The sequence below is a fragment of the Phyllostomus discolor genome, chromosome 5, assembly GCF_004126475.2.
Source record: "Phyllostomus discolor isolate MPI-MPIP mPhyDis1 chromosome 5, mPhyDis1.pri.v3, whole genome shotgun sequence".
Lineage (NCBI taxonomy): Eukaryota > Metazoa > Chordata > Mammalia > Chiroptera > Phyllostomidae > Phyllostomus > Phyllostomus discolor.
The window spans coordinates 120,085,206-120,101,806 of NC_040907.2; the positions used below are offsets into that span (position 1 = coordinate 120,085,206).

The 16,601-nt window shown below is 42.5% G+C and overlaps 1 protein-coding gene across 1 annotated transcript in view; it reads left to right on the plus strand.

Moving 5' to 3' along the window:
- Positions 1–16,601, plus strand: part of KCNMA1 (potassium calcium-activated channel subfamily M alpha 1) — a 749,962-nt gene that overhangs the window by 489,828 nt on the left and 243,533 nt on the right. The window contains 1 exon segment of the mRNA XM_036027545.1: positions 8,366–8,441. Coding sequence (XP_035883438.1) covers positions 8,366–8,441 — 76 coding nt within the window.

Here is a 16,601-nt window from a genome sequence, read left to right on the forward strand (position 1 = left end):
ATATTGTGCTTTTCTTTGAATTTGAGATTTTCTGTTTCCTTATATACGGATGCTGCCTTTGCTCATCTGGGGAGTTCTGGGGGGTGCAATAGAGCATTTCGGTCCAATAGCTGGTCTTGCAGCTGTGGACACAGGAGTTACCATTCACTCAGGATGTTGCTTCACCCACTAAAATGCCCACACTTACTGTGACACACCGGGTGATCTTGTTTGGCACCCCGGTGGGGCAGTCAGTGCCCCAGCCCCCTGCTCTCCAGTGCCAGGCACCTCATTTCATCTTTTGGACATTTGTTTTCTTCTTCATTATGATCTCCTGACCTCACTACCTGCACCAACTTCAATCTTTGTGGAATTTCTCATCAAAATTTATTGACCGAGGACATTTCTGATATTCTGTTGTTATTATCATGGAAATATAGATATATTTAGATATGTATACAAACACACATGTATTTATATATATTCTTACTCTATATGTTATATAAATGCAAAGTTAGGTTTCTCTGCTCTGCCAAGTGAATTTCTGACAGGATATCCACTCTTTATCTACAACATACAGTTTTCTCCTATGTGCTGTAGCTTCCTCCTCCATTTTTCTGTCCTTATGGGGTTTTATTGATTTTCCCTCCTTTAGTATTACTTTAATAAGGTTTTGAGAGGTGGCAGAGATAAACCATTCTGTTCAACCTGATATGCTTAATCAGAATGCTCCAGATAATTATTTTAATCCACTGATGAATTATATGCATTGGTATTTCATGAAGAATTTTAGCATCTCTAATCTTAGTGAGATTATTTTTCTTTTGCTCATTGAGAGTCAGTTTTTGGTGCCAGGTTTATGCTTATTTTATAATATAAGTATAGCAGCTTTACATCTTTTTTGCATTATGATGGTTTGACATTTCAAGAATATGTATTCGTGTTAAAGAATTTAATAATAAGTTATATGGGTGCAGAGTCTTTGAGGGGAAGCTACTAATAAATTTTTCAAATTATATATCTGTGATTATTCTATAATGGTTTTTTGCATGTATTAACTTTCAGAATTTACATTTTTTAGAAAGTTGTTCCCACTGACTGTGTTTTTCAAGTCTTATTAGTATGTATTTTGCCTGGCTTTTTTTCTATTTTTTTAATTGGATCTCCCCATTCTTCATCTTATTTTATTTTCTTTATTGTTGTTGTTGTTTACCTCCACAAAATGATTTGGAACTTTTTATCAATTATAAACCTTGATATCGAAATCACATTTCCCCTAGTGTTGTTAAAAGTACTTTTTCACTAAAATCTTAAGCTGACTGCATTATTTTACAAGCAGTCTCTCAATATACTGTTGATTTCTGCTTATAGTTGGCTAGCATGGTTTAAAAAATTAATGATAGTAAAGAACCAGTTTCAGGTTACTCAAGTAATTATACTCAGGTAGAGAGAAACTTGGTATTTGGGGAAAATATTAAAACTTGGTCCCTTTGGCATACTACTAATCATAATAAATGAATATATCAAGATGGATTAACAAGTTAGATGTTAAAAGGAGAAAAGACACCCCAAATGAGTAGTTCCTAAACTTCGCTGCACACTGGCATCATCTGGGGAGCTATAAAACATTCCCATACCCAGGCTGCACCACAGACCAGTTAAATCAGAGCATCTTGGGGTGGGACACATCAGTCTTACAGTGCCCAGGTGACTGCAGTGACCTCCGAGGCTGGGACCACTGCCCTGAGGCCTCAAAATTTCAGTGTGGTCTCTGAACAAGAGCGACACCTGGAGGTGATTAGAAGTCAGAGTATCAGGACCTATCTCGGCACCACAGAGTCATAATCTGAATGGTAACAAATCCCAGTGATTCCTATGGAGGTGCGATTTGAAAGCAGGTCTCTAAATTGGGTGTAGCAAACTAGGCCCCATGGTCTGTTGGTCTGAATAAAATTTTACTGGACCACATCCATACCCATTTGTTTACATATCTTTTACAGCAGAGTGGGTAGTTGTGATGCACCCTAAAATATGTACTGTCTGCTCACTTACAGAAAAACTCTGCAATGCTTTTCAGCCTCAATGGCTCATTAGAATCATGCCAGAGCTTTCCCACCCTCTGCCTGCTGGCAGCCTGGGCCCATTGGGTCAGAATGGGGGAGGCTGAAGTGAGACCTATCAGTAATTCTTAGTGCATCCCAGGTGATTTAAATGTGCAGCCAAGGTTTAGAACCACTGCCCTCAACATACGTAGAGAAAATGTAGATGCATTTTCTTAAAAATATTTGTTTATGTTGGCAGCAGTCATTTTTGAATGTTGAAAATAATAAAACAGTGATGGAAAGACATGCATTTGACCATGTAACAAAATTTAAAAATCAAAAAGGAAAACTCACCTTAAGCAAAATTTTAGACTTAGAAAACAACTAAGCAAAATTAAAAGAAGAATGACAAACTCTGGGAGTTAATATATAACATAAAATATCCTCATTATAAAAGAGCTCAAATATATGAATAAGAAAAGATGAACACGCAGATAAACTGGCAGAAGCCAGTTTATTTAAAGCAGAAAACAAAATGACTTAATAATTATATGAAGAAATAATTAACTTTAACACAGAAAAGCAAAATAAAGTGGTGATGAGCCCCTGCTGGAGTTGGAGCTTGTCAGACTGGAACTCTTCATTCCCCCTCTCCCTGTCCTTCCTTTTTTACAACCATAATACTTAACACAGGGGAAATATTGGCAAAAGAGCATCTATATATTGATAGAAATGGAGATTGTTAGAGTTCGGCAAGATGGTCACAGTGTTCAAAGTGCTTACTTGAGTTGAAAGTGCTTGACGTTTAAAACTGGGCCAGTGTCTGTGCCAGGGCAGGGGTTAGGAGCTGGGGCTGTGTAGAGTTAGACAAATCTGGGTTGAAATATGGATCTGTTGCTTACACATTGTGTGCTGGACATTCTATCTGTTTATCCTTAACTATTTTCTTCTGTTTAATGGATTAAATAAGATATTGTTAAAGGTTTTGGAATGTGAGTAGTAATTAAAAATAGTAGACTTCGATATTAATTGATTTACAACATTGTCAACATCATCATTTCACTAGTAATTTAAAATAACACTATATACCGTGTGTGTGTGTATGTTTCTGTTGGTCTTGTTGGCTTTTCTGTGGGGTTGTATACCACCCTGTGCTATTGTAATTGTGTAGCTTCACATGATGAAATGACCATTTATTTACTGAGAGCACAATGTACCTAATGTACTATCAGAATACTTCGTCTTCTAGTGCACCCAGGCAGGTTTGAATGGCCGCCTGTGAGAGAAGAAGGAAACTATGTGTAGAGCTCCAGCTGCACCAGCGGCCTTGGTCCATCCCATGGGGAACTCTGCAGCTGGGAGGCCCTTCAGAGCTGTCCTAAGTTGAGACAAGGCAGCAGGACTTTGTCCCCATGGCTACCAGTTTTGGGAGCCAACTCTGGCTGGGGTGCAGCCTTGGGAAAGACAGCTCTTTAAGAGCTGGGGCAGGTAAAGATCCCTGCAGAAGGGATCTGGATTGCTCCCCACAACCTCCACCACAGCTCCTGAGTGGGACTCATCTAATATGGTCTTGCATACGATATGATATGCTGGTATTTTATTTGGGATTCTTATATTTAGTCATTAGTGTAGTGAGCATGCCTTTTCTTTGAATGTGTGAACATCCTGTGTTCAGCCAATGCCAGCTTTCTAAACCAATATGGAGTATGGAAAAAAAGAGAAAGATTTTTATTACATAGTATCACATAGTAATAAACATCAACTATAGAATCAAAGACTGGGAAAATTTACTATTTCTTGATAGTTTGGAAGAACTCACTTGTAAAACCATCTGGACCTGGTACCTTTGGGGGAGGGAATAATTCGAGCTTTTTGGTATATACATATTTTGTTGACAACTCTGTTATAGCCATTTTCTATTTCCCTAGAAGGCCATTTTATTTCAGATATGTTGAATTATATGGGATAAGTAATAAGAATATAGGATTATAAAGCAGAGAAGATGAATAATTTGTTACTTAGGCACTGACCATCCTATCTCTCGCTTGTCTTGGCCTCATTTATGTGATCTGAGTTGCTGTCCGTACTCCTCTGGGCCCTCTCTGGGGACAGCAGAGTGACCAGTGATTAAGGCTGTTCTCCAGTGAGGCTGCTTTATATTTCCTAAGAGCATCGGCCCTGACCTCAGAACTCTTGGCTTTTTCTTCAGTAAGTAATGTGTAGTTCCCAGTGCACAGTATCTGACCTTTAGTTTTCTGTCATTTAATTCATTCTCAAGTCTGATTTATTTGTTCAATTTGAGCAGGTGTTTATTGGGTATCCACCTTATGCCAGGCACTAACTTAGGTCTATCAAATACAGCCATAAACAAAACAAATGTAAGTCCCTCCCCTCATAGAACTGATGGTGTAGCTAAGTAGAGAGAAAACAAATACATAAATAAGATGCATGTGCTTTATACTGAGGAGAAAAGAAAATCAGGCAAGAGAAATAAAAAGACAGGGGTGTTACCAGAGGAAATGGAGTCTTTTGTGGTGTTGCAGGAAAAGAATTTCAGGGACACTCACATAGGAAGAGTTTAGTGAGAGAGGCAAGATTTATTAGAGTGAAAAGTGACAAGTGACAATACATTCTGAGAGGTAGAGAGAGCAGGCAGGCTAAGTTTCCATATATTTCCTTGGGTTTGTAAAAGAGCAGGCTTTCTTTCAAACTATCCAGTCTCTCTCCTGAATTTTCCAGGGTCTCATGACCTTCTCCAATCTGATCCTTTTCCCAGACTTTCCCAGGCTAGTGCCTCCCCCTTTTATGGTCTCCATTTTGGCTTCTACTGCATATGCACTTAGTAAAATGGAATTTCCCTTTGTGGCTTTCATCCTTCCCCTGTTAACCCAGCTAGATGATACCAGTTCCCTCCCAGGGTGAATGTAAACCAGGATATTGTGTAGAAAGATGCTGGGGTGACTGTGAGGCTGCTGTTTCCCAACTTAATGAGGCTTAGTTTGCTCCCTTCTCTTTCATTAATAGCTAGCTGCCTACTCTGACAGTGGCAGAGTGAGGGCACAGTTCCAGTTTTGAATAGACCTGTCTCAGTGAGGGAAGGTCTCACTGAGATAGTGACACTGAGTAAATACTTGAAGGAGGTGAGTCTAGTGAAGCATGTGGACATCTGGGCAAGAGTGCTCAGGCAGAGAGAATGGTGTGTGCAAAGGCCCTGAGACAGGAGCATGCTTTCCCAGTCCAGATCACTGAAGAAAGACAGATCCAAGGGAAAGTAGTATGAAGGGGAGGAGGAAGCCAAAAGGACATGAGGGTGGCCTTGCTGTAGGTCCTTGAAGGACTCTGACGTTGTATGAAATGGGGGCATTGGAGGACGTTGAGCAGAGGAGTGACATGATCTGTTTTACCTTTTAACAGGGCCACTCTGGCTGCTGTGCTGAGAAGAGACCATAACAGGTCCAGGGCAGAAAGCATTTAGGGAGCTGTTGTGAACTCTGGCCTGAGGGATGTATGCCTCAGACTACCATTTCTCCACATAGTCTGGCATGATCTCAGGATAAAACGTAGACTGATTTTTTAACCCATGTCGAACTTTGTTAACTCACTGTGTTCATGAAACCCAAAGCCATGAGAATGACCAGCACAAGGCCATTGAATAAAGGGAGCTCACTGTTGTTCCACCCATGGGAATGCTGCTTCTGCATCACTGGGTCCCTGTTGCGGGGGCATTTCTCTCAGTTTGTACCCTGGGATGACTGTTCCCCTGTGAGCCAGCTTGTTTTTCTCTGTCGTACATTATTAATCTTACTGTATCTTCCTGCCTTCTTTTGTCAGCAAGCTGCTCAGAGCTGGGTTATGGTTTACCTCTAGCAAGAGTACAGGACCTGTGGCTGCTGCATCCATTTTTTTCTTACCCTTATTTTCATATACTTCGATTAAAAGAGAAACTTTTATTCTACGTTATTTTTGTGAGTCACTTTAAAGAGTGGCGAGCTACAAACAGTTTAGGATGGAAGTGGTATCACTTAAAGATAAAAGGAAGGAAATACAGTTTGCGGTTTAGGTTATTTACATTCTAATTTTTGTTTCCATAAGTGAAAAAGAAATACACACACACACACACACACACACACACATGCATACAAACACACACACACACAGGATTTTCAGGATGAAGCCATTACTAAAAAATCCTTATGTCCCTGATAGCTGGCTTCAGTGTTGCCCGTCTGTCTCTACCCTGGATTTCTAAGTGTGTTATTTTATCTCTCAGCAGCATGTGACAGTGGTGCTGGAGTGAGGTCAGCCCTCTTGGTTGGGCTAAATGCTTAGGACCTACCATAGAATTTGTTCAACATACAATTTCCAGCCCCGGCTATTCATTCTGATTGAAGAAGGCCTGCAAATGTCTTTGAAAATACTTTCACACAAACAATGTATTTTCTGAGACCTTGGATATTGGAAAATATTTTTTGTTGCCTTTGCTGTGGAACAACCACTTGGCTGGGCATAGAGATCTGGGGTCTGACTCTCCTTGTCTTAACATTCTGAGTGTTGCTCAACTATCATGCAGAACTCGCTGTTATGTTGACTATGATGTGATTTTAGTTGCAATAATGGTAATCCTCTCCCCACCTTGACACTTTAAGTTTAATACTTGATGCTTACAGGAAAAAAAGTTGTACACTTCACGGCATTGGTTTCTAAGTGCTGGCCATCCATTTTATTTTTTAATGTCAAGTCACTTTTCCATATCTAGTAAGTTTGTTCCTATTATGTCCTGGCCCTGCTTATGGTCTTGTCTGTACTTCCCTTTGCAACACATTTTATTCATAGGTTGGATCTTTGCGATTTTTCTCACCTTTTGTATGTTCTTAAGCTTCCTCTTTTTTCCGTGTCTTGTCTGTATTTTCTCTGTTTCCTGAGTTGATGTCTCAATTTTGTCCTCTGCATCAAGGCTGGTTTTCAACAGTGTTGTCAACCTTTTATCAGTTTGGTTAGGCCTTTGTTTTGGACTCTTGAATCTTTTCATTTCATTTCATCCTTTCTCATCTCTACACTTCCTTTTTTAATAAAAGTAACATAAACATCATTTAAAATAGAAGGCAAATGTTTTCTGAAGAGCATCTTTGGTTCATGAAGGTAAATCCTGTTCAGAGAGAAATTTCTCTTTTGAGCCATTATCCTTCCTTAGCTCTTGTTCAGGCCCATCCCCTCTCCCCACCCCATGGACTTTAAATGAGCTCCCCCTGTACCTTAGGCTTGAACATTTGGAGCTGTTTAGGGGAAATATCTGGTCTGTCTGCTTCCCTTGATTCATCCTGGGGTGTCTAGCGAATCACCACCTCTGCTTCCCACCACTGTGCATTAGATGACCCCTCATGTATGGGGTCAGAATAGTCTCACTACTGTCAATAACTTAGCCCACCTGGGGCTCAGCAACCCATAGCACGTGGGGAACTGAGTAAAATGCTTTAGGAAAATCTGCAAAGGAAAATACCTTCGAGAGAGGACGTGATATTGAAAGTGTCTTGAAGCTGCAGTCACCAGTGAGCAAGTCTGTTTGTTGCACAGCAGCCCAGCGTTAAGGCCCATGAGTGACTCAGGGTGTTTCTTGACTCACGGATTTGCTATCAACAGAGATATATTTTGGCTATTAAAGCGCAGCACTCATTTGAATTATCTTTGATCCTAGATTGTGTTTTTCCCCCTCGTCTTCCTCTCTCTTCTGCCATCTAGAGACACTGCCTCTTGTTCTCCATTTAAGAGAGGTTGCTGATTTAGAAAAGAGAAACATTTATGTTGACCCTTAGTGAAAGTGGGATTGTGCAAATTTTGAATCCTGAAGTTATGGATGTGAAAACAGAAAAGAGATAATGCTGTGGGTCATGCTCTTCATTTAATTAGGACCGAGGATAAGATTTTAAAAATCCATCAAAGACATCAGATTATCCGATTTGTTCCTAATCTTCCCTTAGCATAATGGTTACCCTGAGCTATTCCCAGTAATTTTCAGAGACAAATCCTCTCAGAAGACAAGGTAACTTTGAAACAGTGCCTTAGACCGGGGATAGACACAGAGAGACCTCCTTAAACAGGGCTGTCCCCACCAGACCTTCCTTCACAGTGCCTCCAAACAGGCCTCCTCTGATGAGAGTCAGTTTAGGAGCTGAGGTTAAACCAGTCGAGAATCGGGATGAAGGGCTATGTGCAAGGTACTGATCGTTTAATCTTCTATGAGAACTCCATCTTCCTTCAACCATGGCACCTGTAAATCACACACCAGAGTGAAAACATTAACACCACACACTGAAAATAATGCGTCTCTCTTTCATTTTTCTTTCCAGGTTTGAGATTTTTAAGAGCTCTCAGACTGATCCAGTTTTCAGAGATTTTGCAGTTTCTGAATATCCTTAAAACAAGGTAGGATGTTCTTTCTCTTTTTTCCCCTCTCATTCTGGTCCCCAGTGCCAATTTGTAAATAGTAGGTGTGTTTCACTTTCATCACAATAAAGTTAAAGTTCCATTATTCACAGAAAGAGTGATGCACCCCAGAGATCCGAAGAAACCCAGAGTAGGATTTGGGTTCTCTCTTTGGCAGGGCTGGGGACTCTGTGGTAAAGAGAGAGAAACAGCTGTGCCTGTGTCCCCAATTTGGGGGATTGTGAGGGTTGCCTGGAAATCAGGAAATGAGCTCAGCATCATGGGGAGAGGTGCACAGCGGATGAGGGATACATCTGCTCATTGATTCGGAAGTCCTTGCTCTCAGTTCTAAATCACTCCTTTATTACAACACTAAATAAGAAATTGAACCTGGCCGTAAAAGCAATAGAAGCAATGCTTTTTGAGAGGCAATCACAAACCTCATATGGCAAACAGAAAATCATTTCATTTTGAAGTACATTTTAGATGTTCACTTTATAGCTAGTATAGCCCCTGGGGCTTGCTCTGTGAATTGCCTTTTGGGGAATACCTAAAAGCCTCCTGCCGAATGCACCATGACTGCTTCTGTCGACTGTGTTATGATCTGGAAAACTCTACTGGACCAGCAGGAAAAATCCCCTGGAGATCCCTTTCTTGATGACCCGTGGGTTTGCGGAGCTGGCCTGAACCTAGGGCTGCCTTGATGAATAAACTAATAAAAGAAGTGAGATGTACTCTAATGGAGATCAAGTGCAGGCCATAAATTTCTCTTATAGGAAATTACACTTTAAGAAGCTCACAGCTAATGTTCCATTTCCTCTTAACATGTTTGATAAATGATTAAAAACAGGGCACCTCTGTTTTGTGATGTATAATTAACACACCTGCATTTGGGAGGCCTTGGATTCAGCACTGTTTTCCCAGAAACCAAGGCTGGGACCCAGATTCCTGAATCTGTCACATCCAAAAAATGTTCCAGGCTATTGGCTTTCTTTTGGGGGTCTTCTGTGGGGCTTTTGTTCATTTATTTTGATTTGTTTAAGTCCAAACTGGTTTCCCCTATTCATCTATGTGAATGTGAGGTAAATTCACTTTCTAGTAACCTAGTTGAAGAGAGTGAGCATCTAATGCCAAAGAAGCCACCCTACATTTGCACGTCTTGGGGTCAGCATTTACCAGCCTTCTACTTAATAGTATGTAATATTACTACTGATTTACAGTGGATATTCTTAATTTTCATAATTCCTCTGAGTGACAGTTGCCTTGATTTCCACCTTCTTGTGGTTGCTCTTCTATACCATGGACTCCAATGACTCTTGAAGTTAGAATGATCAACAAACCTAGCAGTCCCCATTGTTTACTGATATCATATTTGCTCCACTAGACTGATTTTTTTAGGGCAGAACCTGTATTTTTTAGTGCTGATCACAGGGTCTGTGTACCTGTGACAGTTGTTTATTCTGGTGGGGACAGTGTTGTACGGAGCCATCTGTATGGTCTCATGTGCCCTAGTGCCTTTCTCTCCTTGTTCTGTGATTACCTTATAGGTTTAGGTGATTTCAATCCTCTGACGTCAGCATTGTAAGAAGGTGCCGTTACTCCGAGGAATAACATAGAGAGAACAGCGTTCTTATCTTTCTGTATTCCACATAGTTCCTTTACTGGACTTGGGCAAATGATGAGCCATCTGAATAAAATACCTCTTTCTGGACTTTTGCCAAGAGCCTCCCACCCTCACCCTGCAATTTCCCATTCCTTAGAGAAGATTCCATTCGTTTATTGTAGGCAATAGGATTAGCATCCTTGGTGAATGGTCAGCCTGATAACTCTGCACATATGAGTGGTTTGTTGTGTTCGTTCAGAGGGGAGAGAGTGAAAGACCTGGCTAGGGAGAGAGGTGACTCTATAAATCTGGACAGAATGGCCCCAAGGAGGGGTTCTAAGGTGGCAGGCTGCTGGGCGGGGGGTGCCATGCTGAGTGCAAAGCTGCATTTCCCCAGAACCCCACTCTCCACTGAATTACACTTCTTCAACTGTTAGGGGTGCCTGTCATCCCAACTCTACAACTTGGATTGTCCCAGTTCCTGCTGCTTCTGGTCACAACCAGCTGACTGAGTCATTTTAGTAAACCTGAGTCAAGCATCCATTTGTGCTAAGGAAGTGTTCAAGGCAAAGGGGTGTCTACGGAAGCCTTATGGAAAGCTAGGTGTCATCCTGGTGGGGCTGGAGATTGGGCTTATGAGAGGTAGGGAGGGTAGGGCTGACTTCCAATCAAGGAAGCTGCAGAAGGTGCACAGGTGGGAGATCGTGGTCCATGGAGGAACCTTGAGCAATTCTGTGCTCCTGGCAACTTTAAAGGGGTTCTGTGATGGAAAAAAAAGAAGGTGGAGATTAGGAGGGCAGGCCAAGACCAGGTCACCAGGCACAAATTAAAACTTCATTTAATTGTAAGAACTCTAGGGACTTCAGAACAACCCTGTGAGCCTATTGTCTCTCCAGGTGCCCAGCTAATCCTGGCTTCTTGCATCTGTGCACCCCAAGCACAGATTTCACAGAGAAATGAAAGCCTTGGTGTTTGTAGGCCTTTGGACTTTGAGCCATTTTCTGGTGATACCTCTGTACCCTGCTGTTGTCATGGGGACCCTCCAGGAGGGGGGTGGAGGCCCATAATCATCTTTAGGGAGATTTTGTCTGGCTTTCTCTGGTGGTAAATCCCTACCAATCTGTGGCATTAGGTAGGGATGGGCACATTGCAGATGTGATTTGAAACAATGATTTGAAGTTGCCATTTCATTTTCTGTTTGAGTGCCTTGCTTGGCCAAGAGCGGGAAGAAACAGGGAAGAGGGAATTAATGTGGGACAAGTTGGGGCAGGAAGAGAGGGAGGGAGAGAGAGAGACAGGGTAGGGGAGAGATAGATAGATAGAGAATTAAGAGGGTGGTAAAAGGAACTAGAGTGAACAGGATGACAGTAAAAAAAGCACAGACGAAACAAGCAAATCACAGTTATGTGACAGCATCAGGGCCATTCCCCAAACTGCTGTCCAGTGGCAGAAGCTGAAATGCTCCCTGTACTGAAAATGGTCTATTGAATGGGACACTGGGAGTCTCCATGTCATCACCTGACCCTCTGGCTGTTGCCTAGTTGCCCTGCAAACTAGCAAGCAGATGCAGGTGAGAGGACACTTACTCAGCAGTCAGAGCCAACTAAGCAGCTCTGTTTAAGGCTGTCATTCTACACCTCATTTAATGTGGTAGATATTGATGATTTACACATGGATCACACTGCAAATAATGACTTTCTGCAGAGAAAGCCCAAGAGAACATAAACACAAAGTGTTAGACTTAACAGATTTAGCAAGGTTCAAAGTCCAAAAATCAATTGCATCCTATACATCTATAATAAACATTTATACAATGTAATTTTAAAGGTTATATTTAAAATCAGAACAAAACTATGTAAGTATCATAAATTTATCACTAGTGCTGCACACTTTGTGGAGAAAATTATATATTAAAAAAAACAAGTCTCAGCCCTGGCTGGCGTAGCTCAGTGGATTGAGCGTGGGCTGGGAACCAGAGTGTCCCAGGTTCGATTCCCAGCCAGGGTACATGCCTGGGTTGCAGGCCATAACCCCCAGCAACTGCACATTGATGTTTCTCTCTCTCTCTATCTCCCTCCCTTCCCTCTCTAAAAATAAGTAAATAAAATCTTTTAAAAAAAGAAGCAATGTCTTTACCTATTAAAAAAACAACCCCCCCCCCCAAAAACAAAAAAACAAGTCTCATGTGTTATTTGTTGCTTAGTGATGAGTGACTCAAACTCAGTGGCCCAAAGTAATTATCACTTTTTAAAATTTCTCTTGGTTGGTGTGGCTCAGTGGGTTGAGTGTTGGCCTGCAAACCAAAAGGTCGCTGATTCAATTCCTGGTCAGGGTACATGCCTGGGTTGTGGGCCAAGTCCCGGGTTGGGGGCTTGTGCAAAGCAACTGATCCATGTTTCTCTTGCACATTGATGTTTCCCTCCCTCTCTTCCCCTCTCTCTAAAAATAAATAACTAAAAACATTTAAAAAATAAATAAATAAAATGAAATTTCTGAGGATTCTCTGGGTCAGCTGGGTAGCTCTACTCTAGGCTGACTTGACAGATTGGTCTCTGTGGTCAGCTAACGAATGCAGGACAGAAAAACACTTCTGCCTTCTGGGCCTCGCAGGGCCACTTGCAAGTGAAAGTCAGAATTTCCAGGCCTTAATCATGCACTCAAAGTCAGGACAGTCTTTGTTCTGGGGTGGCTATGTCCTCTCACCGGCACTGCCTGCCACTCTCCCACAGCCCAGAGCAGTGCCCACAGAAAGCTGACTGAGGGTGAGGGAAAGGAGACAGAGAGAAGAAAGTGTGGCAGAACAGCAATGATTTAACGTTTAAAAATATCCCATTAAATTTGTGACATAACCCAAGTTATGTGATATTCACACACTCACCAAAAGAACTCTACGACCCTGTGATATAAATATGGACAGATGAGGGAAGTTCAACTCAGGGCCCTTAAGTAACTTTCCATGGGACAGTATGTAGATCGTGGGGTTGGAAATGGAACCTGGTCTACTGCCTTTAAGGATGGGACACACACACAAAACATGATCACGATCACCTAGCAATTTTTAAAACAAGGATAAACACTTGTTCCCTCTAAGTAGTGTACACTCACTGTAAATATCTTAACAACGTAGAAAAGCATAAAGGATAAAGTTAAATTTCCCAACACCACCAACGGTTGAGGTAGTGTTACTATTATTCTACTATATCACTTTTATTTCCTATGTGGCATTCCATGTCATGGATGTACCATCATTTACCTAAAAATACATTTTGGGGGGATAGTTTGGGAATTGAAATCACTATACTACATACAGGACCTCAGAAGTAGCTCCAAGGTTAAGTTTCAAAAAAGAGAATTCGCTAGGGAGAGCCTGAGGAACTGTGCAGGTGGGGCCACATCGTGGATCTCAGGGATCTGACTCGGGGAGTGCAAGAGAGCTACTGCATGGTCTTAAGCAGAAGAATGGTCATATTTCTGTTTTAGAAATGTCCACTGTTCCACCAGTTGTATAAAGAGAGGGTTTGAAGCATCTAAGACCATAGAGAATGAGCCCAGTGTGGGGCAATTGTCCAGCAAGAATGTCAGGCAGTGGCCCTAGGCAGTGCAAGTCAGGTGGAGCAGAGGAGGGGGATCTAGAGATATTGGAGGGGCAGAATTGACAGAACTTGATTTTGCTTCATTCCTTGTTCAGAGCACACGTCTTGGAGTGGTATGGTCCAGTTGCTGTTTCAGGAGTGGGTGTTATTACCTCCATCCAGCAGAGGAAACAATAAAACAAAGTAAGGGCCCTGGCACCTGGCTGAACCCTCAGCCAGAAGTAGAGAGGGAGATAGTGGACAGGCAGAACAGGGACAAATTTGGGCTTTTATATGGAAATTGGATGACATTTTCAGTGTTAACCAAAAACACATCTTTTTAAAAATTCTTTTGCTATACTCCTCATGTTATTTGGCTTCTTTTTTTTTTTTTTTTAGATTTTATTCATCTATTTTTAGAGAGGGAAAGGAGGGAGAAAGAGAGAGAGAGAAACATCAATGTGCGGTTGCTGGGGGTCATGGCCTGCAACCCAGGCATGTACCCTGGCTGGGAATCGAACTTGCAACACTTTGGTTTGCAGCCCACGCTCAATCCACTGAGCTACACCAGCCAAGGCCAAAACCACATCTTATATACACTGAGGGCAAAGATGGCCCCAGACAGCTCTGGGTTTACAGCTATAATCTCAGAAAGAAACAGACTGCCACTCTAGTATCTATGGAGACAGACTCTCCCTCCTAGTATCTGCAGAGTCCTGGAGAAAGTCTCTGATCTACAAGAACAGAAAGGTCTCTTCTGCCTGCTCTTGATTTGCTGTATCCACCAATGTGAATTTCTCTAATGGCTAGTGAGAACTCATGAGATCCAGAAATGATCATGGAAAACCCAGAAAAAGATTTTCTTTCCTTTTTTTAAAAGATATTTTATTTATTTATTTTTAGAGAAGGGAAGGGAGGGAGAAAGAGAGGGAGAGAAACATCAATGTGTGGTTGCATCTTGAGTGCCCCCTACTGGGAACCTGGCTTACAACCCAGGCATGTGCTGTGACTGGGAATTGAACCAGTGACCCTTTGGTTCACAGTCTGGCACTCAATCTACTGATCCACACCAGCCAGGGCCCAGAAAGGGATTTTCTTTAGATTAGTTAGGTTCTCATAATAAGGTCACCATGCATCCTTCCCTCAAGGCATGGGAAGTGGGCTAGAATCACTCTAACCACTGGGCTTGGCCATGAAGTCTGTGACTCTCCAATGGCCTCTTTTGCCATGCAGAGCACACAGCCCTGTCTCTCCTACCCCACTCTCCTTCCAAGGAGCCCTGTGCAACCTGATGAGGTCCCGATTTCAGAGTATGAAGGACATCTGCCAAGAGTTAACCTTGTATCTTTTGCACAGAGCTTTTAGATGATTGCCTGGTTGTAGAGTTTAATTTGGAAAGCAAATGGCAAAGACCAAGAATCTGTAATGATGCTGATGCTGTAAACATAATCAGATTTCGGTGCTGAATACGGACTCTTTCAGCAACAATGATTAAATGTTCCATGCACAGCAAGAGCTCCCTTAAGCACTATTAATATTACTGTGACTAATCATTTAAAGATTAATAATCACCACATTTAGGTCATTTTCCCCCCCAAAGCACCAGGAGGCTCAGAGACTCCAATAGCTTTAATATCTCAAGGGGCTCCACATGGTTATTGGTGGGACACTGCTTTGTTCAGGCCCTAAGGATCTAGGAGTTTGTAAGTGAATCAACTTGGTACTTAATTATCCTCTGAGAAAATGAATAATATATGCTTCCCTGAGATTTCTCCCTTTGCCTCATCTGCTTCTCAGTCTCCACTGTTAGAGTGACACTAGAGGGGTTGGGAGGCAGAGGCAGGGGAGGGTTCCCCTGTTTTGGCTTCCCTTTGAGAGACTGGAGGGAGACAGGTTGTGGTGGTGATCCGGCTGCAGCAGTGCTCACTCAGCTCACTGAGTGCCAGGGTTGCTTCACTTGATGTGATTGTCGAGTGGATGCCTTAGATCCATTCGCCTCGTTTCCACTCTGTAGGTGTCTGGGGTGGGGCAGGGGGACTATTCGTCCAGAGGGAGAGGTCTCTGCAAGGCTGGTGACTGAGGCTGTGGGGCTGGCTGGCTGCCCTGGGGAACAGAGAGGCAAGAGACTTACTGGAACTCTCAGCTCTGAGGAGATGGGAGGCTTAGATGGGAGATTTTGAGCATTATTATAGACAGCTGGTGATCTTCATTCACAGCGATAGCAACTACTTAGAGGTGGGCCATGACCCAAGGTCATCAGAGTCTGGGAAAAACAGTGAGGGCCAGGATTTGGCAGATCTTCACTAGATTCATACCAGAACTTCCAGGCCACGGAACTAACTGGTGAGCAGACTAGTGGGTGGTACAGGATCCACCCTCTTTCCTCAGGCCTGCTTTACAGATCTGATCAATTCAGGGTTCTCCTAGAACATTTTGGATATTGCCCCCTTCTATTGTACGCAGATGACTTTTAGTTATAAGTGACAGAGTCCACCTTGAACTAGCCTTGGGATGACTGTGAGTCCAAGAGGGAACTGGGCCTCTCTGACTCAGGGGGTTAGGCTGCTTTATCAGGGTTCTGCCCCTCTCTCCATCTCCTTTGGATTTCACTCTCAGGCAGAGTTTCTCCAGGGCAGATGGGCTTCTAGAGCTCCAGGCTTAGATGTTTTAAACCCAAATCTTGGAAGTAAAATGATTCTCTCCCCTTTATTTTCTGAAAAATGCCTCTACTAGTCTCTGCCTCATATCTCTTTAGAGCTAGGAGTTCCCTCCATTGGTCAGCCTGGCTTGGGCCACTCAGGTAGAGGTACAGGTGGGGCCTTTGCTTGGTACCGAACCATCCACAGGACTGCCACGGAAGAAGAGATGCAGGACAGAGCAAAGCGTCATAGAAACAGAGGTCCACTCAGCTTCTTTGTACTGCCTCTCCAAATTATTTAGGTTGGCAAGCTTTGGGTCAGACAGTCAGTGCTAGGTCTGAATATT